Source organism: Polypterus senegalus, chromosome 5 (assembly GCF_016835505.1).
Source record: "Polypterus senegalus isolate Bchr_013 chromosome 5, ASM1683550v1, whole genome shotgun sequence".
Classification (NCBI taxonomy): Eukaryota; Metazoa; Chordata; class Cladistia; order Polypteriformes; family Polypteridae; genus Polypterus; species Polypterus senegalus.
In genome coordinates this window covers 43,251,064-43,277,287 of record NC_053158.1, presented here as the reverse complement: position 1 = coordinate 43,277,287, position 26,224 = coordinate 43,251,064, and the positions used below count along the sequence as shown (strand labels likewise).

Genomic DNA, 26,224 nt, shown 5'->3' with positions numbered 1-26,224 from the left:
ATAGCATGGTTTCATTGATTGGTTTATATCAGTATTTTATATTTCAATATCAGCTTTCACTTGGGTATTTTTAAACTCATTTCTCTCTTTATAATCAGTGTACTGTTTTGTTTTTTTAATTCTGCGATGTATATAAAATGATTAAATGGAGTCTCAGACTCTACTTGCTGTTACTGAATGTACAGCTAAATTGATTTGACAGTTCGTTCAATAGAAATAAAACAGTGTATTGTACATTCTTATTGAAGATATACAGTAAATTAGTGAAGAAAAACAGCACTTTCATTTCATAGATGCAACTGAATCTTTCAAACAGAAACTTTAAAACCTATTCTTATCTGACTAGCATGACTAGATACAGAATATGATTATATTATTTTGTTGTCTCCCTCTGTTCTTATAAATATTTCTTTGCTGAATAATTATGCATAAGTGTTTATGTCTAATTATGATGTTTATTTTTGCTGCAGCAGTAATTTTAAATATTTAACAATAACAGATAATTAATGAAAAGTGGCAAATGTAATACTAACTGAACTCAGAGCAAAGTTGACTTGGCAAAAATAGGTAAAGCTCTTAAATATAGAAAGTAACAATTAAATATAAGTAGCATGACTGAGTAATATGAATATAAACACTACCATGGACCAACAATTATAGTTGTTCCTTATTTCTTGCAATATTTCACTGCAGCTTCAGTTGGCTGTTATGTTAATGAATGGTGGCTTAATTATTGTCTTACATAATAAACATGCTGCAGTCGTTTTTTGATCACAGTTCCTAGTTCTTGAAATTCATATACTTTTATTACTATTTTTGGCCCATGAAATGTGGTTGGAACTAACTTGACATGATCTACCCAATGTGGTGTGCCACAGTTGGAGCAACTGTTAAAAGCAATGAAGTTCCGGCTTTGTATTCTCACCTGATTCTTCTTAATAATTTTATTATCAGAATGCAAAAAAGATTCCGTGCTAAATAAGGTTTCTTGAATAAAATACTCTCTAGGTATAATTGTTTCAGTGAATGTGATATATCCTAAGCAAGCAAGCAACAGAAAAGACAACAGGATTGGGAAGCAAGTCATTATTATGTCATACACAGTGGAGAACCTTTACTGAGATCAGTCTTACATGTTGCTTTTGGTGACTTTGGTACATTATTGAAGAAGATGATTTTGGAGAATTCTTTTTTCTTAATGTCAAGTAATGCACACACTGTCCCACATACTCCTGGATCAATGAAGGCTACCAGTTGAAAGTGTTAGTCATTCAAGAAAGTTTAGTAATGTAATCTGAGATCACATTGGATGTAACTTGCCATATATGCAACCTTAAAAAATATGCTAGGATTTTTATTTTATTATATCTGAATCAATATAATTCTTCCAGAAAATTGCTGCTTTGTTTTTAATTTCATTCTATATCTGCTATAATTCTGCTATTATGTGCATTAAAATACATTTTTCATTGGCATTAATACATTATTTCAAATTTATAGTAACTGCATGGCACAGCTGTGTTAGTGGGATTTCTTGTATTGCTGCATAATGACTGTCATTGGTGAGTGCCAGTGGAAAGAATAGGAATGCTAAAGTGCAGATCAAGACATCTGTTATTTATTGATTTGAGTTACGAAGGATATAAATGCTAACATATATAAAAATAATACAAATGTTCATAATACAAATTAACTGTTTTTGTTCTGAGTCCATTTGCCATAACCATATACAGTATCATGGGGAGGTGGCTTTGGATAGAAGTGAGGGGCCAACCATACATAAGACATGAAGGTCTTATTATGAACCTGCGCAGTTATTTTGTACAATTGGATACTCATTTATGATGGAAGCAACTAGATTACTTGCTTGAAGTATTATATTATATTATATAATACTTTAGTTACTCCTTCAGTGGCTCAGTCCTTCTCCGTAGTGTCTTTATTATGTGATTAATGTTTTTTACTTGACTAAGGTACAGAGTCCTGGTTGTTTTATTTCACTCTCTGATGTACACTTACTAAGTAATCAGTATTTCCAATTGGTGCCCAGCCATGACAAGGCACAAATGCCTAACCAACTTGCTGTAGAAAAGACATCATCTAGGCCAGTGGTGGCGAACCTATGGCACGCGTGCCAAAGGGGGCACTCAGAGCCCTCTCAGTGGGCACGCGCGCCGTTGCCCGAGCACAGAGTTCGTTACTATAAAGCCAGAGGAATGCGGGGCCGGGCTGCTCCCCCTCTTCACGCGCGCCGGAGGACTTTTCTCACATCACCCGCCTCTGCCCAGCAGCCCAATGGGAGCGCGTCCTTCCTCTCCTGTCTGGGGTAAGGCGGGCGGCACACATGCTGCTTGAGGGTGCGGCACGGACTGCAGCCTTTGAGTCTGTAATTCCCGTGGTGGGGTTGGAGGGGATGTGGATTGCATATTCCCCAGAAGCAGACTGTTACCAGAAACTAACTTGCTTTTAAATGGTTATCCCTTCACTTATAATCTCCATATATCTTTGTTGGGTCAGTTGTATGTAGAATCACCTGATGCTGAGAAGTAATTCTGCCTCTTCAAAAGTGAAGACAATAACTGGTAGAGCCATCAAAGACTATTATTTACATAGTGCCCTGAAACTCACAGTTGTCTTCAACTGGCTTAAGACAATACACCTTTTCCATGGTACAATTCATATTGCAATTTTATTGCTTCAAAATACAATTTTCCCATGATATCAAATGTTCATAAAAGAAATGTACTGCATGTTTAGTGTTACTTATTATTAGACATTCATAAGGTGAAAGAAACACTGGAAAATATCTTTAAGTCAGTGTGCAAATACATGTTTTAATGTATAGCTTTATTAGCTCTTTTATATAAAAATAAAATAATCTTAAATATTAAAATAAAATATTTGAACTGCAGTAGCATAAGACATGTTCCATGTTAATTAGCACATGTAAGAATGTCACTGAACTCTGTACATGTTCCAATAATTATTTTATAAACCAATAATATAACAATCCGCAAAACTATCCACATGTAAATTTATAATTTTCTTTCCTAAGTTAACATCAAATGTTACTCCAAGAATGACTGTGGATTTTTTTTTTTGTTATCTTGAAAGCCTTACAGACCTGCTAGCTCTGGGTACTGACTGGATCTATGCAGAATAACATTATATTCCATTTTAAGAAAAGTAAGAGTCTCAACACTCTGCATGAAACTGAAATCTCTCTGATGTGACAATATCCCCTTCACTCACTGGATACAGACATAGCAGGGAAAAACGTATGAATTTGGCTGCTTTCTCTCTCCACTATCCTACAGAAGTACTGTAGAGAAATGCAAGATCCACTGCTGTATAATTCCACCTTTCTGTAATCTACCCCTATTTCTGAATCAGTATCATCATAGAGGTATCAGTGTCTTGAGCACTCGTTTTCACATTCGCCTCATGAGAGCTGTAGTAATTATATCTTGCTTCATCCAGCAGCATTTAAGTATATCATGAGAACTGTTCCAATATGTTGGTAAGTTTGTGCTTTGAAAGTCCCAATAAAGTTCAATTTGAAAATAAGCTTGTGGATGCAGCAGTTCATTAAGGAAACAATGTTGTAATTTGCTGTAGTTATCCGAGGGTGCAATCCACTAAATTAGAGTGTGTGCAAACCACTTAACCTGTGGTCCCAGCCCATATTCACGTACAGTGATGTATAGGTTGTATGCCAACAACTTTCACCTTTGTATCATTACACAGACAGCAGTAACAAAATGTGGTCAGTTTGGTGTGTTATAACTTAATTGGGGATTTTCAATCAGATTTTAAAATTCTCGGCTTTCGACAAAAGACGTTTCAGTTATCTTTGTGTTTCATTTCACTGTGGTAATATTATACATCACATGATACAATGCCACATTGTATCATGTTGGCAGTATTTTGTAGTACAAAATTCAATATAACTAATATGTATTTGTGCCTATTTTTTAAGTGATCATGCTGCAGCTTTGCCCAATCATGGGCATTTTTTTTTTCTGGTGCTTACATCCACTTCCTCTTAAGCTCTTTCTTATAGGTGTCTGGTGCTGCTTTACATCTCTCCAGTCTGATCCACTCTGTCCAAACATGGGTTCCCACGATAAACTAGGTTTAACCAAAAAAAAGGTTTTATCCTTTTATCAAAAATACTATGTCATCACTAGGAGCATAATTGAGAAATCCTGTGAATCCATATATTGCCAATTCTGTAAAAACAGGTAAAGTAAGAAAGTTGTATTATAGAAAAATAAATATAACAGACAAGTATACAGTATTGGAAGTACACTATATTAAATGTAACTGTGTTCTCCATTCCTTAAGTGTCAGGAAGGTTTTTTGGTCCAAATGCTTACCTACAACTGAATATTTAACCAAAAGGAACTTTTAGGCCTTAATCAAGAACCTCTTCCAGGGGCATTCTGGGAATAACTTCAGGGGTCTATTTTTGAAACTCTTAGGCCTGTCTTTGTTACATTTTTCAGCTGCATGCATCCTAGAAATCTTAACTCCTGCTCCTACTTAAAGGGGCTGATAATACCTTGTTTGCCTGGATGTATCATGACATCCAATCCTTAAGTAAATTTTCTTAATTTATCAAGTTGCTTTGTGTTTTTGAAGGTGGCAGTAGTGTGACTGAGTTGTCTATGGGTGTTAATTTGTTTAATTTTCATGTGGTGTTCCTGTTCATATTTGGCATTCATTTCATCAAAAAAACACCAAAACCACCATCAGTTAGCGATATAAATGTTTTGCAATGCATGCCTTGAAATTAGTTTGAAAACACAGGAACAATCTTGAATTAGTCATTTGCCACAATTCACTTGCAATGACAGCCCTAGCTACTGATGAGTGGTGATATCTGGGTAACTGCATTCCTTAACTGTAGTGTGCCTCCCATGTAAAACATCTTGCAAGCTGTTTTGAGATGCAAATCTGGCAATGTCTTTATATAATACTGTGATCCTTCCTCACCCCCAGAGCAAATGCATTCTTATAATCCTTACCCTCTTTTAATGATTTAACATACAATATTGTGCTATGCAAGTAACAGAGTTCTGACCTTCTACTTATAACAAATTAAAAAATGTGACTAAATTACAAAAAAATGCCTTATTTTGTGGACATGCATTTATTAAGATTTAATTTAAATTCTGTATGTATTCCTTTTTTGTTGTAATATGGTGATCTTTGCATTATTAATTGCTTTATTGCTACAAGTATTATATGGTTGCTACCTCTCTTAGAGTGGACCACTCACCATCCACAATCAACATCCAATGCCCTCTGCTAATAAAAAATTTCTAGAGGAATATTTGACTCTGGGTCTTTCTGCCTAATTTATGACACATACAGTAAAAGACTAAAGTACTGTGCTAGTGCCACGGGCATGGCCAAAATGGTGGCCGTTGCCTATATAAACTCTGCCAGGATATCTTATGGTGCCAACTCTTGTAGTGAGCAAATTAAAACTGCTTGCAATCCTGGTTATGATAGGATTCTCCTCCACAAAAGTCACAAGTCATAGCATAAAATGAATTATTTATTATTAATAATAGAAGAAACGGGATTTTTTAATCATGTGTTTATGTACTTTTGACATCAACTTTCCCTTTTCAAGCCAAGATTTACTTTTAAAATGTTAGCAGTAACACAACGATTTTGAAATTAAACTCATTAATCAGCTAGGCAATGAGACAACAGAATAAACACAAATTGAAAAATAATAACTAGATTAGGAAACTGCTGAGTATATATAAATCCTGCTCAGTTCCATGTTAATGGATTTTTGATATGAGCAAGAAAATATATTAACTCAGTATTATTCATGCATTTTTATTCTCCCTAATGATTTATTAATATTGTTTAAAGCAAGAGGGAATACATGTGTTTGACCTCAGCATGGTGAAGTTTTTTGTAAGCTTTAGCCTGGACACATTACTAAACTGACTTTTGAGTGCACTCTACATAAACAGAGCTAACAGTTTAATTGCCGGGAAGGTATTATTGTTGATATTATAGCATGGAAAGATGTATTAAACCACAATTCTCAGAAAGTAGCAGTCCATATTATCTAAATGTGCAAAGCTAGTAAACTTGGAAATGGTCTGTGGCTTCCGATAAGAATCACAGGAGGGTGTTGTTAGTGACTATGATTTGGTGTATAATGTGTTAATCAACTAAATGCTGATTTCAGCAGTTCTTTCACTGCAAGAAAACAAAGTGAAATTCCGCTTGGGTCAATGCTTTCCACAGTGAGCCTGATGCATTGTAGCACAATTTCACTTGCAACTCAAGATGAACCATTCATACATAAAATATTGCTTTTTTAAAACAGAGCTTAAGTATTGCAGTGATTATTAAACCTTTTGAATTTTTAAGGAGACCGTTCCTTTGGAATCCAGGTGGTTGCATAATGACATTTGAAAGTTAAAAATTTGAATAATGAAAGTAGGTGTAATACTTGTTATTTGGTTTTGCTTATTTTCATATTAATATTAGCAAATGTGGTACTTAAAAAAGCAACATTAAAGGAAAACAAACTTATCAAATGCAAAGATTTACTGTGTAAAAATTCAAATAAATCTGGGACAGCCAAAAAATTACATGAAATATTCCAGATAGTGTCTCTTTATGTTCTTCTTTTCTAATCTTAACACTTACATTTGGTCAAGCTATGTCATTTTAATTTGGTTACTTTTTTTAAAGGCCACAATTATCTTGCAGCTGTGGTATTCTAATTAAGCAATATTTTCTCTTGGATGATTCAGTGAGATTAGGATGGATACTGGGGTTAGTGAGAAAACATACGGGTGATTCCTAGTAGTAGTTTCTGGATAAGTTTGCAGCTTGTACTGTATATAGAATGTCAGATGTCTTTTGAAATATGTGCTGGACCTTAGCTAATATGTGTCTTTGTACATACCTGTGTACATATTGTACACTGTATTTAAAATAGTAATTTATTTTTCCTTTTAATATTATTTTGTAATGGTTTTGTATTTAAAATTAATTTCATAAAGAATCTCTTGGAACAAGCTTGATCAAGCCTGAGACAGAATGCCCAAAAGTAAGCACTTCTTTTACCATATTACCATCCATTTGTCTACTACAAGTGAGGCATGATTTTAGTTAAGACAAAGAGGTGAAATATGTCTGAGGCTCAAACATGTCTCTGAGGGGCAATTTCAAATATTATCACTGATCTATATCAGGTGTATTGCAAACTGGCAAAAACTACCCAAGACCTTCCTTTTTTGGGATTCTACCTGAACTTGATTTTGGGCAAATTTTAGGAACAGTGATGGAAACTGTTAACTAACATTAGACATATATAAATAAAAACCTGTGTGTGTGTGTGTGTGTGTGTGTGTGTGTGTGTATGGAGCAGTCTGCTCTGCCCATGCTTAACCACAGCCACTAGATGGCACATGCATGCACTTTTAAATTATTTTGGTGCTTGTATGCACCTCACTTCTCACTACAAAATACCTGTGTGCAGCAAACGCCACAACATAACGACGTCGTGCTGATGACACAGATGAAGAGGCACAATGTTGAAATGAAGCAAACGCCGCGGCTAAACAACGTGCAAGTAAAACATTTCAGCAATGAAAGGCAAGGCTTACAGTTTTCACTAAAAACATTGTCTATCTGGAGAATAGAACTTATAAGCCAGCAATACGGCTAAAATATATGGAATCGCCAGTGGAGCAGCAAGCACTAGCAGGTCCACAGCCTCTACCCTGGGTAATTCTTAAGAGTTAGCTGACGCCTCTCCAAGCTCATGAATTTAGTAAAACTGATAGGGAGTCTTTGGGTTGTTTTTTGATCCAAAGACCACACACAGCTAGTTCCTTTATAAACAGTGATCTGTACTTGCAAAAATATATATTTAAGCTTAGTTAGGCCACTTGACGAATCATTGATGATGGTTTACTAGCCTAAATGTCTATTCTATTTTTAATTTTTTCGTTTTTCAGTATGGAATTAACAATTGCCTGTTTTTGGTAGATGTTTGCTCACATAGTCTTAGGTGATTCATCAGAAATATAAACTATGAATGCCTACCTCTTGTGACAAAGAATGGTCTGAAGTGCAGACATTAATAAATTCTTCTAGGATTTTACAGATGGCCCCAAGCTAAAGATGAAGACTGAACTGAGACTTACAGTAAAGACACTTAATAGTTCAGTTTCATTACAAGCTAAGTACAGCGTGGAAATAAAACAATTAGAATAGCTTGGGCATTTCAGTGGCCAGTTCTATTTAGCATGAAATAAATCAATAAACTAACTTTTGTATGACTTGTACTATGAGAAAGTGCTGTAACTTTCCTATTTTGTAATAGAAAAAGCTGGCCTTAGCGCAGTAATGTAAGTACCAATGGATATATCAGTGTCAAAGATAACAAGATTCAGCAAAACTAATATTCAGGTCCACTAAGGTCAGAGCTGAAGATATTTTGTTACTATTTGCAGAAATGCCTACTATTTGAACTTCTTTTATCTTAGTATAAGTGCTTAAGTAGTCTCTTATTTAATATTTTAACACATTAAGTAGACCAGTAATGATGTTATGATTGCAGCAGCACAATGATGTCAAAAAGGTGAAGCCTGGCCTGAACATTGGAAATTGGGAGGGTTTAGGCCTGTCTAGGCCTCAAAATGGTGACCAGGCAATTAAAGTTCAAAATGCAAAAGGCAATCTCAAATATCCCAAAATTTGTATCTCAAGTGGTGAGAAGTCCCACCAGAATCTTTATACAACTGGATGTTTTAACACAAAAATGCAAAAAAAGCAAAATACTCTAAAGACTATCGACAAAGGATTTTCCTAAAAGGCAATTCACAGCAAGCAAGTCCCAAATTGTAATCCAACAAAGTAACCCAATAAACTTAAGCAGAAAGACCACAATAATCAGCAAAGACTAACAAAACAACACTGCTAACAAAACTTATCCACAAAGCTTATTTAATGAAGAGCAAAGGACTGCATATCCCATGAACCTTTATAGCAGTCCTTTAACAGGTGACAGCCTCTTGGGGAACCACCCACAAAACAAAGGGAACATAAAGATATTTGAAGAAATATTACATAAATGTTTTTACTCATGACAAAAAGAATAATACATTAAATATATCAACTAAGTGATAAATGAGTAGAACAGTATTAACAGAAATAAGCAAGCTGAAAAATGAAAGCAAAGGCAAAGAAAAGGAACATAAACATAAGCCAGGGAAGGAATCTTGGCCAAAGCCTAACGGTTGAGTACACTTTAGTGTAATCCGCATATCTTCAGACATCTGTTAGTGATAGCATACCAAGTGAAGGCAGTATCAGTTCCAGTTCTGGACATATCTAACCTCTGATAATATTGTCATCAGAATTCAAAAAAAGCAATCTAACTATGTTTTAAACACTTAAAATCAGTGTCCTGCATACTATTTTGTCAAATCTGTAAGGCCATGTCACATCTGATGACCTTTCCAGCAGTTTTCAGTTGTAGCCTTTAGTAACATAATCTTAAAGAGCTGGGGGCAGTCCCGGTAGACTTACATGAAAGCCTGTCACATAGTCTTTCATACCCAGCAACTGACTCCTACTATTCCACAAGTCACTCTGACAAAATTAAACAGGTATGATTTTGTCTTTAGTTGAAAGGGTAGGCCCTGTATGCTTGAGAACTGACAACCAACAAAAGCTCATCCTGTAGTACAATGCATAAATCCATTGACAAGGAATGAGAAATAAGTAATGTGGGTGTTTTGGACCTTGTAGAGGTATAATGTATTATGTTTTACATATCACAACTGAATGGAAAAAAGGAAAAAAAGGGCAGAGAGAACTCACCGTACTGGTTAACCCGACTCTGTCAGGCTAAATGGCTGTCATAAAAGGGGTTAAGCAATACTGTAATGGAAGATATGCACAGTAATTATCAGTTAAGTAATTTTACATGGCCCAACAGAGCAACAACAGCAGTCAAGAAGTGTCACATTCACTCCAACAAGAAGTTACATAATGTGTCATTGGCTTTAAGTTCATAGTGGCCATAGTGTTAAGCTGACCTTAAATAAAACAATAATCATTGTGAAATTTCTACTATCTTGTGATGCAGAAATGTTATTCTAACATGTTTTTGTGCTGATGCTGGGTAAAAGCCAAATAGTAATTTATTAGAAAATTGGAAGTGCTTAAAACAAGACTAAATTTACAAAGTAACTTTTGTCTGAAGACTTTAGAAGTAATAGGTGTTGCAGAATAAACGTTATTACCTTATTAACAAAGCAAGAAAAAGTATGATTCATTTCTAAAAAAAAAAAGCTAAGCACATGCCCCTTAAATCCAGTTCCATGAACAATTGCATCCTTCATTTGTTTATTCCATTAAACTCTGAAAGAAAAGAAATGCATAGTGCATGCAAAAAAATGCATAGTTTATCCTACTTGCATAAGTTATTCACTTACTCGTCTGTATGTAGAAATATGAAGAAAAAGTTTGCAGATCTCTCTTAGGCTCAACACACAACTGCCAACTACTATATTTTCCATATGACTAATTATGTCAACATCAATCAGAATAACACTAAAGTTTCATCAGTATTATGTAACCTGATTCAAATGGAACAAGCCTGTTGCAAAGAAGAAATAGGACCAGTTGGTCATTAAGTCAGAGGAGATTCTCCTTAGCCTGTGTGGCAAAGATGGTTGTTTTCTGCACTCTGTGAAAGGTACATCCGAGGGAGTCCAGTGGGAATGCACTGTGAAGAGAGCATACTTTGAGCGTGATCTTGTAAAACTATTTTTGGGAGACTGAACCATGACAATAAAATTTAAATATTCAGTTTTAATGTTTACAAAATTGTTATTGAAAGAGAAGTTCACTGTACTAAATCATGACGTTTAGCTCTTACCCTAGATTAATAACTGCATGGCAGGAACACTCCTTCACATTATAGTTATTTACTACTTCACTAGTGATGGCTCAATCAGTACAATTCAATAAACAAAAAGCAAATTTTAAAAATAACTTCAAAACTATTTGAAATATAAGGAAAGTACCACAGTTTTTTTATTAAATTATTTTACATGGAATGTATGGGTCACTCTAGGTTTAAAATAACAATTGGAAATTTGCTTATTTAAACTGGTTTATCAGTTGCCACATTTTGGGCGGCACTGGTATCCAGAAATATTTACAGACAAAATATTTTACTAATCAAAGCCAGAAAACAAAATTCATACCATACATATTGGCAACAGACTATTCCAGAATATTTTCACGCATATTCTTGATTCGTAAAGCATGAAATTATATACACAGCAGATAATGACTTTATTGCATATAACACAGACTGTTTTACAAAAGAAACCCTTAAAATAACAAAAATGTTTACTTAAAGCAGTAATTTGTAGGTTATATATTCCTAGTCATGTTGGCTAGGCTAGTCAGATTGCAGTTCCACTATTTAAATGAAGATTCCATCTTCCCATTTGTAGTTTTTCATTATATTATTGGAATAAAGAGACAAACTATTCTGATACATGTCGTAATTGGTATCTTCACCATCTGTGTTACTTACTGAAGGCAGTACATGAAGCTATGATAAACTCACAATGGATCTTAGTACTAAAATCGTGCTTATGTAATTCATTGCAGTTCGACAGAAAGCAATGGAAAACAGTCATTCCAATACGACTAGCAGCAATGCATGATGCAAACAGGCTTACATTTGTGTACGTATCACACAAGCTTTCGTTATTTGTTATCATTGCTGTCAGTTGTAATCAGTTGTTGTTATATGTTAGCAAGCTTGCCAGGAGCACAGAAAATTATTCTGTTAACTTGTGAAAGCAAAAAAAAAACAAAAAAAAACAAACAAACATAAAAACGTAATGATATTGCACTTCCTCAAGAAATTATTCCATTATCTCAAGAAAACAGTAAAAAAAAATAATAGTATTGCACATCCTCTCTCAGTTTCCGTAATTTACAGCTCACATTGATGAATTGAGTAAGTTAAGCTCAATAGTACTAAGCAAATTCTAATATTGATATATAAATGCATTCACCTTTAAGAGATACTGATATTTCTTTGCTCTAAAGCACTATTAACTGGAAAAAACAAAACAAAATAAGATAATGCTTTTTGCAGCCCAAACACTTATAGTCAGGTTGAAGGATATTTATTGTTTGCCTTGATGTGTGTATTTGGTTCTTGCTTTGCACAGATTGCTGTATGGATTTTTTTCTGTACTTAGTGACACTAATATCAGAGGTTTATGGTAAAGAAACATATTTTTATTAAGAGATAAACTGTAATTTACAGGTTTTTTTGCATCTACTTTTTTGATAAAGGATTTTTATACTTTAATACAGCTGACTTTCTATACAGATGTATCGATTAGTGGTACCAGAGTATACTTGTGTCCTGATATCTACCACTGACCTTGTTATAGAGTGTGTTAGTCAGATTTGCAATTAATATAAAAAAACCTTTGGTTACTGGATGGCAAATTAAATTAGTCCTCATTAGTAAGTATAAGTGTGCACGTCTCCATATAAAAGAAAGCAGAGGTGAAGAGAAGGGAGTACCATGAGAGAAATGAGAATGAGTGGTATAAGAGCACAGTGTAGTACAGGGAAGACTATTAAGGTTATGAAGTTAACTGCATTTTTTACTTTCATTTACATTATTAATGAAAGTTGCGTCTGTTGAGTTAAATATTTAATTGATACTCACTATCTATTCTTGCTATAACTCAACTCATGGAGAACATTTCAGGTTTTGTAATACACATTTACTTTTGCCATACTTCTCCCAACTATTCCTCTTAATGTAGTGATTCCTAATTGATCACCCAATTATTCCATTCCTACAGTTCTTCTCTATGCTGTTTCTCATCAAAGCACAGCCCAGCTCCAAGGGTATATCCATGACATCTATAGAATCCATTTTTTGCAGCTTGCATTTAGTTGATTTTACTTGTTTTGAAGCAAATTATCTTTTAACCTCTTGGCCTTTTCAAGGGTAGCCTATACCCACCAAACTCTTTGATGTGTTTAATGAAGACTTTCTGTACCTTGCCATCTTTGAGGTGTTCCTGTTGCTAAAAAAGTTGCTTGTTTTAAATTTTGTATTCTCAGATTCCTCTTTATTGAATAAATAATTGGTTACATGTTGTGTTGAACTTTATTGAATATATAACTTTATTACATGTTTTCTTGCAGCTGTCGTCAGTGTTAAGTTTCTGTTTCTCTTTACCATTCACTGAAGCCTGTTACTGTGAGCAAAATGTTATGTTAAGAAAAATCCCCATTTTCTATATGCAAAGCAAAAAATTAAGGCACAGTAAATGCATGATTTTCAAGTGTTTGTGCTTTCCATTCTTACTCTGTACAGTTCAATAACTGAATAAGCTATCCAAATATGAATCTGTGGGATTTGGAACATTAAACTCAGGAATAAGAAAATATGTATGTATGTGTGTGTGTATGTATATATATATATATATATATATATATATATATATATATAGTGGACTATGGCTGGACAGTCAGCCCGGCCAATGCCCCCAGGCCGTAAGAGGGAGCCCTCCCTGCGACATGGAGATGCCATGCAGGGCATCATGGACTATGTAGTTTTAATACACAACCCTGCTGGATAACGTCGGGGCCACCAGGAGACGCTGCAGGGAAGCACAGAGATGTGTATTTGCCCTATAGCCCGGAAGTACATCTTAGTCACAGCGACAGGGGAAATGACGTACTTCCGAGATTAAGAAGAGGATTTTTTACCTGACCTGGAAGTGCTGATAATCACGTGGACTGAGGGCCCAGAAGCACTTCCGGGTCATTAACTATAAAAGACTGTGAGAGATCCCAGACGAGTGAGCTGAACTGGGTGGCAGGGTGGCAACGCGTCTGGGAGTGGAGGATTTGTTATTGATTAATAATTGTATTGATTTATGAGTGGAGAGGAGTGTGCTTTGTGCACTGTTGTGTCCTAATAAAGAAAATCCATCCATCCATTTCCACGGGGGTCTGCTGGAGCCAATCCCAGCCAACACAGGGCAGGAACCAATCCAGGGCAGGGTGCCAACCCACCGCAGGACACACACAAACTAGGGCCAATTTAGAATCGCCAATCCACCTAACCTGCATGTCTTTGGATTGTGGGAGGAAACCGGAGCGCCAGGAGGAAACCCACGCAGACACAGGGAGAACATGCAAACTCCACGCAGGGAGGACCCGGGAAGCGAACCCGGGTCTCCTAACTGCGAGGCAGCAGCGCTACCACTGCGCCACCGTGCCGCCCATAATAAAGAAAACTGCTCCAAATCATTAAAGGAACACTTTGAAAACACATCACATCTCAATGGGGAAATAAAAATCTTGCTGCATATCTATACTGCTATGGACTCAATAGTGTGTTAGGAACGAAAGGATACCACATTGTTTGATGGAAATGAAAATTAACAACCTACAGAGGGCTGAATTCAAAGACACCCTGAAAATCAAAATTAAAAAATAATGTGGCAGGCTAGTCCATTTTGCCGAAATTTCATTGCAGCAACTCAAAAACGTACTCAGTAGTTTGTATGGCCCCCACATACTTGTATGCATTCCTGACAACATCGGGGCATGTTCCTAATGAGATGACAGATGGTGTCCTGCGGGATCTCCGTACAGATCTGGACCAGGGCATCAATGAGCTCCTAGACTGTTTAAGGTGCAACCTGGCGGCGGCGGATGGACCGAAGCATAATGTCCCAGAGGTGTTCCATTGAATTTAGGTCAGGCGAGCGTGGGGGCCAGTCAATGGTATTAATTCCTTCATCCTTCAGGAACTGCCTGCATGCTCTCGCCACATGAGACTGGACATTGTCATCCACCAGGAGGAAACCAGGACCCACTGCAGCATCATATGGTCTGACAATGGGTCCAAAGATTTCATCCCAATACCTAATGGCAGTTAATGTGCTGTTGTCTAGCCTGTAGAGGTCTGTGTGTCCCTCCATGGATATGCCTCCCCAGACCATCACTGACCCACCACCAAACCAGTCATGCTGAACGATGTTACAGGCAGCATAACATTCTCCACAGCTTCTCCAGACCCTTTCACGTCTGTCACATGTGCTCAGAGTGAACCTGCTCTCATCTATGAAATGCACAGGGCAACAGTGGTGGACCTGCCAATTCTGGTATTCTGTGGCAAATGCCAGTCTAGCTTCACAGTGCCAGGCAGTGAGCACAGCGCCCACTAGAGGAAATCAGGCCCTCAGACCACCCTCATGAAATCTGTTTCTGATTGTTTGGTCAGAGACATTCACACCAGTGGCCTGCTGGAGGTCATTTTGTAGGGCTCTGGCAGTGCTCATCCTGTTCCTCCTTGCCCAAAGGTACAGATCCCGGTCTTACTGATGACCTTGTCCAGCTCTCCTAGAGTAACTGCCTGTCTCCTGGACTCTCCTCAATGCTCTTGAGACTGTGCTGAGTGACACGGCAAACCTTCCGGCAATGACAGGTGCTGATGTGCCATACTGAAGAAGTTGGACTACCTGTGCAACCTCTGTAGGGTACAGGTACTACTTCATGCTTCCAGTAGTAACCAAATGCAAAAACTAGTGAAAAACAGTCAGAAAAGATGAGGAGGGAAAAATGTCAGTGGCCACCACCTGTTAAACCATTACTGTTTTGGGGGTTGTCTCATTGTTGCTCCTCTAGTGCGATTTCATTAACACCAAAGCAGCTGAAACTGATTAACAACCTCCTCTGCTACTTAACTGATCAGATCAATGGCCCAGAAGTGTCATTGACTTGATGCTATACTCTGATTTAAAATATATTTATATATTTATATAGTGACAGGAGTGGGGGCTATAATGGTAGTCCTCCACAACCAAAATTATGCCAAGAAAAACCTACTACTTTTCTGGGACTTTCTCAATAGGATTGAACTCCTGTGTGCCAGGTAGAGTTTCTTGCCTACTTGCTCACCTTCCAGCTTCCACAAAATCACTCCCTTTCACATATCACTGTTGCTATCTGGCATTCATTTTCCTTGTAGTGAATTGTTGCCCCACTTCACCTTCCATTTTATTTGTGCCCTCTGGCAAGAGCATCTCTTAGCATGACCATGATGAGCTACAATTCTGAAGTGAGAGATGGCCTTTCTTTCTAAAGCCACAGTCATGCCAGGCTAGAACAACTTCATAATAGTGATGGTTTGTCTGCACCCTCATCTTTTCAGCCCTCAGTAGCTCTTAAAATGGTCAAGTCTTACAAGTAGCTGCCTGAAAAGGGCAACTTTCTCCTGGTTGTGTTTCCTCTAGTTGGGTGTTGCTGCCACCCAATAGCCTGGGGTGTATGACTGGCCTGTTGTCGTTTCTCTTAACATTGTTTCATTTCTTCATATCTGGGACCATGTGCTGTCCCTTATCCGCTAAGATGTAGTCTGTAGTACTGTAGCCTCTCTCTTTCATTAAGCATAGAAGGTTAGGCATCCCTGCACCTCCCAGTCTCAACTGTCTCTCTCTCTCTCTCTCTCTCTCTCTCTCTCTCTCTCTCTCTCTCTCTCTCTCTCTCCCCCCCCCTCAACCCACCTTCTCTCTCTCTCTCTCTCTTTCTTCCCCACTACATTCTTACCTCAGGCTGTTGCCCTTCCATGGTACCCAGTATATACAGTATGCAGTGCTTACCACCCTCTGGCGGTGTTCTTCTTCTCACATTTTTACTCCCATCTGCAATACCAGTGCAGACATACCTTTCTCTTTGGGGCATTACAAAGCCATATCTCTTTTCTGTGCCACTGTTTCTTCATGGTAGCCCATCCACAAATATATTTGTAGTCACAAAACATAAAGTATTTAAATAATAAATGTTTGGTGTAAGCTAGCATTTGATTATTGCTATTGTTCTTTCTGTCTCATAAATACAAGTCGACATCTGTGGTTTGTGGTTGAAGACAAAGGTGTTTTCCTTTCTCAAAAATGTAATTTGCTTATATGTTATGATGCAGTTGTATTTTGCAAGTGAAGCAGTATGTACATAGAGTTGTGTTGATGTGTTATTTTTTGACACAAGGCAAATGTTATGCACTGTTGATGTGCTATTGTTGAGCAAAAGGGCTTTCAATGATTCATTAAATGAAAGCCTTTACTGGTTGTCACGGGTGCTATGAGGTGTAATGTACTGTTTGATAGTGCTTGAATAGGCTTAGAACTTTCGATAGCTGAAATCTGTGCCACTCAGCCAAATATCAGAAAAGTATTATCTTTTAGTGAGCCCATTGCTCCTCTGGGTAATAACAATATAGAAAAAGCTGAGAGCTGCGATACTATCCTTGCTTTTCATTTCACAGATTGCAGGTCATAAGTTTACATTTTGTAGATGTAAAATTGTGTTAAATGCAATCTCAGTTCAATTTAACGCAAAGTAAATGAACTGTGCTTTACATGCTTTGGTAGTGAGATAATAAACCTCAAACAAAAAATGAACAGGCGTGCTGCCAGCTCATAGTTATGAACTGATACAAAACTCTTTCAAAAAGAATACAATCAAAAGTGTAAAAATAACACTTCAGTCAGCTTTCAGTTTCTGAATACATTCATTGTTTGAAGCTTAAATTATATTAAAATAACTGGGCTTGCATTTTCTCTCATGTTTTTTGGAATCGCATTAACAGAATGTGTTATATAAATGGGGGAAAAAAACAGTTATATAAGCTAAGAATGATCTTTCTCATTGTAAAAGTGTCTAATTACATTACTTTTAAGTCATCGTTTGGAATATATATCGAGTAACAATCCAGCAACTGTTTACAAAAGATCTTAATTCAGTTTTGAGTGGTGAATATAATGAGCATGGTAATCCATATTAAACTAAGTGATAAATAAAGTAGAAATGTTTCCATAAAGAACTGGCTATTGCTGTAAGTATGACCACTCAGAATCATTTGACATTTTCCAATGTACTGAAATAAGCATTTTTTTAACTTGTTATGGTATTGTGCCTGGTTAATGATTTCAGATCATCCTCATGTTGGAATGGAACATGAATATGTGAAGAAATGCCTTGTATACAACATGGAGTCTGTATATTCAGTATATTATATCCATGAAATATTTATGAACTTTATATAAATCTTTACTGGTATGCTATTAAAGGCTGAGATATCGGCACCATTTACTCTGTTACTTTTGATGGGATAAAACTAATGAAAATTGATCAATAGATAGAAAGGAAGATTAGTAAATGGGCAACACACGGTTTATAAATTCATTTGTTGTGAAGTGAAATCTTTACTTTATGCATGACATGTAGAGTTTGTAAGATAAACTAGCTATTACTGTTAACACATTTATACCTTGGTCCAAAACTCTGCACATTTTAAGCTACAACTTTGTTTCTTTTGGGTGCTGCGAAACAGAATGCTGTTGAATTTTGACTTATACTGGAAGACAGACTAAGCTATGCCACATTTTTGTGAGGCTAATATTTGTAATGCTTAGGCACCACCTATAGGCACTGACTGGAATAGTGAACTCCAGTGCCATCAATTCAAAAGCTAAAGGTTAACAGTTTAAAACCAAACTTAAAACCGCAAATCTCTGTTCCACTCAGGACACAATATGTGGGTTATTGTGTAGATGCTGTTTGGCAGAAGCTTGTCTACAACCTTATGTCCAAATTTGCTATGGCAACTTTTCATCCCACTAGGAAATTGTTCCAGTTAGCTCCCACATTCTGTTTATTTGTCTTTTATTTGGCAGACAGTTGCGTCCCATCATGCGGTCACTTTCAAACTCCTCTGAAGAAATTTATCCTTTGTAGTTTAAGTAAATGGAGAGATGATTGAGGTGTTCAGAACTCTTAAATGAGTTATTTATTTTAAAATTTATTCATCAACAAGAACCCAGGCACAAATATGTGAACTTGTTTAGGGTGAATTTTGCATAAACGTTAGAAACTTTTATCATAACACAGAGAATCATAGCCACTGTACATGAAATAAATTCTCCAGTAGTTTGATAGTAATTATGACATCAGGGACCTTCAAATCAAGCGAATAAAGATTGATGAGCTATGTTAGGCTAAATGGCATTTTTTCCTCATAATTCTTCTAATAAAGTGGATCCATCATTGAACACTGCCTCCCTGTGGCTCCTGTGAAAATTGTACTCTTTTTAAACTTTCAGTGAAGGGCATCCGAAACAATAATATCCAATCTAATTATGTATGCATTTTATAAAATAGCGTGTAATATAAAATCATCCATATAAAACACTGAGACAAGCTTGGTTCCTAACCTTCTCCAAAATATTAATAGAGCAAAGATTTGATTATTAAATGTATTTTTGGGTGATGTTTGTATAATAAAATGTGCTACAGAAGTATTTTTCTTATATTTATAACAGTAAAATACTCCAAGCTTAAAAACAGCTGTAGAGCAGTATATGCGTGTGCCAAAGAATTGTTTTATATATCAAGAATAGAATTGAGGAGATCGCAGTCAGAGATTAAAAAAATGCAGTGTTTAGAAATGTTTAGTTTAATATGAAGGAATTCAACTTTAGCTACGCTGTTGTGCAGCTTTGAAAGGTAAAAGGGTTGTCATTGTGCAAAGTATAAAGAGAAAATTGTAGACATATGTATTAGATGACAGACCGTCACAAAAGCATCTTTAGTTATAGACAAAGCCAATATAGTTTGTGTATTTCTTTATATTCTGTATTTAATTGTAAAATAAAGATTTATATTTTCCTCCTTATGTTGACATTATTATATTGCTTCCAACTTGCAAACATAAAATTATATATAAAGTGTGGAATTTTAGTGCTCAAGCAAAAACTGTTTCAACTTGACCTTTTCAAAATTCCATCCTGTACTAAAGTAACTGAAAGCAGATCATTTCTCATAAAATAAATAACCTAAAATCATACTGCAAAAAATATGAATTTTGACAATGAAACAAATTAAGTCTGTGCAAATTGGACATCAAAGTAAACTTTACTATGTTGGAACAATAAAAGGATATCCTAAAATTGCTTATAAAAGTACTTTTATTGGTGAATTAGATAAACAGAGCATTGCCAGAATACCTGATAATCTCTTATCTGATCCCTGCAGTTTAAAATAAGGTTAGTCTTGCTTAGTCTTCCAAAATTTGTCTTATTTTTGTTTCTTTTTACCTTAGGATATTTAACTCTTTGTTTTCCTGATGCAGCTTATAAGAACTGCATACGCAAGTTAATCACTAAATCTATGTAGCCACAGGCTCAGAGGTAGAGCTTGTCTTGGCAGCATCTTTTGCAGGTCATTAATGAACTCTGGATGAGATAGCAGTCCGTCACATGTCCGTCATATTCACACACCTTATACACTCATATAGATGTTCCAGGTATCCTTAGTGTAGAATATGGGAGGAAAAATGAAATCGAAAAAAAAAAAACTGAATCAAACTGTGTTCGCTAATTTTAGATAGATAGATAGATAGATAGATAGATACTTTATTAATCCCAAGGGGAAATTCACATTTTATGAGGCTCTCCTGTAATTCCTCCAAAACCATACTACCAAATATATAAACTTTAACACTTACAGTATTAGTCTGGTCCATGCTTATCTATTTTTAATGTGCTTTCAGGAAAACAGAAAAAAGTGCAAATTCTGGGTAGTAAGTTGAAAACCCTGCACATAGAGTGAGTTCTGAATTTAATGGCGTGTTGGTACTTGCAAATAAGTTAACAATTTTTTAAGTGTTACATTTTTTTCATGTCAATCACTATTGCTTGAAGTCTTGAACTTTTTAAAAAATGTGAAATGACTCACAATAGAACTGTCTTTTTTAAAGATTAAAGTATGATAGTAAGTCATAGATTTGGTCATTACCTTTGATTGTTCATGAAAAACCGGAAACATTGCTTCATGTTTATGTAAAATGATTAAGCAATTTATATGAATAACTGAACATTTACTGCATGTACTCAAAAAGATAATTGTACAAGTGAAAGTTTATATTGATACTCAAGCTAGAAGAAATGTTTTATATTATTTTTAAAATATAGTAAGGTCAAATAATCATTAACATAAAAGAAATAATCTTACAATTAAGGTTCTTGTTTGGCAAATCATTGAGGCTTGCCTAAGATGTATTCTTTTCACATTGCTATCTTTAGAGTTCATCCCTATGGTAGATTTAATTATACCATTTCTTTTGACAAGTAACACAATGGAACAAATGATAGTGCAATCAAGTGAAATGCTAGTATGTTTTTCTATTTCTCTTCAGAAAAATCCTTAGTATGGGTATTTTGTAATGGAAGATATGTATTTGCCTTGTAAAATGTATTGTTACTGATATATATATATATATATATATATATATATATATATATATAGTTTAGTCAAAGTTCTTTGTCACAATAAAGGATTAAAAACACAAGAAAATTGATGATTAAGAGGACACCCCAAACTCTTGTTAGTCATCACTCACTCTTCAATAGTTCCTTGCCATAGTGGCCTTGCTTCTCCTTACTCTCCTAACTCCAAGCCCCAACATGGCTACAGGGTTGCCATTTTGGAGCTACTTCTTGGCCATTCTCCAGAATCACTTATAAGGCCAGTTGTGCTCCGCAGAAAGTCCTTTGACCACAAGTGTAATAAAAGGCCAGTCCCCGATATTTCAGCGGTGGACTCAGCAGTGGTCCTCCTTGTGTCACCTCTCATGTATTTGCACTCAAGTTTAATTACTTCTAGGGCTCTTCAGAACAGCCTTCTTTAATGAAGGCCTAGACAGTTTGAAAAGGAAGCCTCCATCTTCCAGTGACTGGTTCATGTTATTACCAATAACATAGGCATATTGAATGCATTATTTTACCTCTGTTTTTCCTCAAATAACCTTTCTAAGCTGGTGCCTGACACATTATTTATATGTACATATGTTTTATAGACTTCATGTACATAGATTGTTTTCTGGTTTATCTTTGAATTTGTAATGATAGTTGTCGTATTAATATTTTGCATTTTAACCAGCTCCTGTATCCACCTTTTTCTAGTCTTTTAGCCAAATGTTAAAAAGTTAGGTTTTTATTTGTGAACCTTTTCTAATTTTTAGTAAAGTGTTAAATAATTTTAAAACCGAAATGTTAGTAACTGCTGTATTCATTTTACCTGCTCACTCATGTTATACATAGGTATATGTTCATACATATATACAATATACAAAATATAGTGTTCTTCAAATTTTTAATTGATTTACCCATTGAAACAATTTGACCAACTTTGGAGTAAGGTTTTTGTGTGTGTCTGTAAAGTATGTCACAATATCAGCTGGTGGACACAAAATGCAAAAACAAATTCCTCAGTTCGAACTAAACATGGCAGTTATTAGTACAGTAAAATGATAGAATCATATTAATAGATTTGTATAGTGTAATTTCTTATATATCACAGATTAAAATCTACATTATACATATATGTTGTTAAGCATAAATATTTTTGTAGTTCGAAGATAGTCTTCACTCTGTCATTTCTTGTGCAGTCCAGTGTATTTTATGGTTTAATAATTATACTGCCAACCTTGTTTAATTTTTAGTGAGTACTGTATACAACAAAGTTTCTGGAATTTCTTGATGACATTTGGAGCAAGCATTTTTTAATATGGAGATATATGATTATTTTAAAATAATCCATGTGCATAATTTAAATATGAAAAATTAAATATAGTAAGAAAAGTGTATACTTTTTCATTTGAGTTTTATGGATGGTATTCCATTAAATATTATTTTCTCACATTTGGTAATTCATAATATTGGGATTAGCAGTCATAATAAAGAGAAAGTGTTCTGCACTATTATCATTTGGCTTTGTGAATAACTTAAGAATTTTACAAAAACACATAATTCAAGAATGAACTTTAAAAATTGGAGACTGATACATGCAACTAACGCTTTCATTTCCTTCATTTGAAACAGTCTTATCCTGTGCCCAGTCTTGGAGATGAAGACTTCAATATTCCTCCAATTACACCGCCTACTCTCCCTGAGCATGCACTTGTTCATATGCCTGACACAGAGTCTGGAGGCTACCATTCTCTATGTCCACCATTGTCCCAAAATGGATTACTACCATTCCATCCTCAAAGCATGGACCTTCCAGCAATAACTGTCTCCAATATGCTAAATCAAGATGGAACTCTCCTTTCTAACTCTTTGTCTGTGGTAAGTACTGTATTTGTCACTTTAAACTTGTAAGAACAATCAAAAAGAGGGATCTATTGCAATATAAAATATGTACGTTTATAAGCTGTTGTTATGTACAAAATTTGAAAAGAGCCGTAAATTCTTAAAATTAGGTCTGGAAAATATCTCTACGCCTCACAAGCTCAAGTTAGACCTGATCTCAAATTCAAAATGCAGGCTGGGCAGTACTAAAAGGAGACAAAGCTTATAAAACAGACAAGGGAGGGGGGACCATAACATTTCTTGCAGAACTAACAAAAGTCCTTAATAAAGTTTATTCAGAAAGAATATTAACAAAAACAGGAGATTAAATCCAAAGAAATGAGATTTATAGGTTTTTGCATTCTAAAAGCAATCCAATGTAAAGAAAATCCAAAAACAAAATCCTAAGAGCAAAACCTTAAATCAAGAACAAAGATTCCAAAATCCAGAAAATCAAAAGCAAGAATTTAAACAAATGAAAAAAAGAAATGTGAGCTGAACATCACAAGTTTGTGTTTGAATATCTTTGCTGCCACCTTGAGTCCAAAAGTTGGTTTGTATTTAGGCCTTTCTTATATCGCATGGGAAACCAATATTACATTGATAGTAGGAAAAGAGACTGGTGTAGAATTACATTCTTTACAACAGAAAATGAGGAAAAAATACAAAATTTACCACAAAACCTAAGTACTAGGTTGTTGTACCGTGTTAGCCATTATGAATGTAGAGAAAAGCCAAGCAAAATGACACCTTTTATTGGCTAACTAAAAAGATTACAATATGCAAGCTTTCGAGGCAACTCAGGCCCCTTCTTCAGGCAAAGACAAAAATCATAAGATACACTAATCGTCTTGATGCCTGCTGGATCAAAAGTCTTTATTTGATGTCCTGTTTTTCACCTTTTGCCTGGCACTGACTTTGATTCTGGTACATGTTATTATCTCTTGGTCCTTTGTCAATCACTATATATCTAGAGACACTGTTTCATCAACATACTGAAGTATCATGAGTGTCCCTGAGATAATTATCGTGTTTACCAAAGTGGTTTGTTTAGTGGAACAGAAGGTTGCAATAAATGAGCAGTGGAAGGGATTTAAAACTATAGGCAAATGTGTGCATCGTTTTTCAGGAAATTATTGCAGATTCTCAATTTTCAGTTATTTTAAAGCCTGCTTCATGTCAAGATTTCTTGAAATAGGGGCCTCCCAGACTGTTTTATCTTATGATTCTTGCAAGCAGAATACCCTTTAGATCAGGCTACTGCAATTTGCCTCTTCAGTTTATGTTTATTTCTTTAAATTTTAAACTGAAAAAGAAAAAAACTCATCAGAGTTTTTTTAAATATGAAGAAGACAGTACTAAAATGTTGATCCTTTATTATCTTATATGTATCAGCATATGTTATGTACACTACACAGTCTATTAAAGAAGTAGATGAACCTGTCGCATTACTGGTAACTTCATGCAGCATAATTTCATTTTTTCTTTTATGTAATATTTAAATTTTATTGTATGACTGTGTATCTACTGTATCTACTTACAAGTCCAAACCACCCATGAAAGCAAACAAAATGCAGATTTCTAAGATATTCATCCCAGTCTTAGGTTAATTCGGGAAATGTTTAATTTATCTTTTGCAAGACATGCACATATGGTCTCACCATTTATGAAAGTAAATCCATCCACAGCTGATTGATAAACATTGGAACAGAAGAAAATATTTTTACAGTGGTAAATGTACCTGATCATTTCTTCTTTCCCAGGATATCCAACATCTTATGGCAAGAGGCTGTAGTGGTAGCCTTTAAGAACATATAGCACTAGTTGTATTTTTTGGCTTTGGATGATTCAGTTTAATTTTATCAACATTATGAGCATTTCTCACAAACCAAAATGTTCTCTTTTTATTTGTATAAGTATTGTATTGTATACTGTAAGTTCCAAAACAGAATCAGCATTGCTTAGAGGATGAAACACAAAATACCAACTACGTATGTGTACACTTTGTAAGTTTACTCATACAATTAAAGAATATTCATGCTTTGTCTGATTTTACACATTGCATCATCCATATGTTTTTACCTGCTTTAGATTTATTTTCTCTTTTGAACCAGATAACAGTCAAAGAATGTTACAATGAAAACATAGCTTTTAATCCGTATAAAGCTTTCTCAAAAATAAAACCTAAAGCTGTGTTTATTTGCTTGTTGGTTTATTGATAGTATTTGCCATGGATGCAAATGTGTGATAAATGCAGATAGACATGTTCTTAGACAACTTATGACATACTCTGATGTTGTAGTTTTTTCAGATACAAGAAGTGCTACATGTGCTACGGGTCAGTTCTGGTCATAGAATTGTAATTTACTCACACATCCATCAGGCATCTTGAGAGTAGCAATATTTTACCTGTCAGAATTTCTTTAACTGATGTTGTTTTGATGATATCAGAATATGATTTGAATTATGAAATCAATCATCCAGTTGGTTATTTTAATTTTTTCCAAGGTATGGTTTGTGATTTTTAGGTAAATTTAAGTCTGTTCATTAAAATAACTTGTGATGCTGTTAGTAAAGACTATAACACCAATCATAGAAGATTTTGATTTGAAGTTGTCCCTCTTAACACAGTAATACAATTATACCACTGATAAAAACATCTATACCATTACACTGCTCTGCATAAGCAGTTTATGTAACCATTGTGTTTCTGCATTTACTCATGGCTTGTGTTATGTATTATTACAAAGGAGAATTTACCATGTGTAATGTTTAATAATTTCTTCATCGGTAATCCTGCTAAATTTAAGATTTACTCAAGTTTACACATTTCATGTATGGTATATGTAGCACTTTGTGTCCCTCTTAAATACACTGTTATATACAGTATTTAGCAAGAGTAAGAGTTTTTCCTTTCCTTGAAAACAGTCTGATTTTCTGATAGTTTTTGGTCATAAACAAACATTAATGGG

The 26,224-nt window shown here is 35.2% G+C and overlaps 1 protein-coding gene across 5 annotated transcripts in view; it reads left to right on the top strand.

Moving 5' to 3' along the window:
* tox (thymocyte selection-associated high mobility group box) overlaps positions 1-26,224 on the top strand; it is a 253,725-nt gene that overhangs the window by 153,944 nt on the left and 73,557 nt on the right. For all 5 annotated transcript variants that reach the window (XM_039754561.1, XM_039754559.1, XM_039754560.1 and 2 more), the window contains one exon: positions 23,004-23,249. In XM_039754561.1, the coding sequence (XP_039610495.1) occupies positions 23,004-23,249 (246 nt within the window). The remainder of the gene's footprint in view (positions 1-23,003; positions 23,250-26,224) is intronic.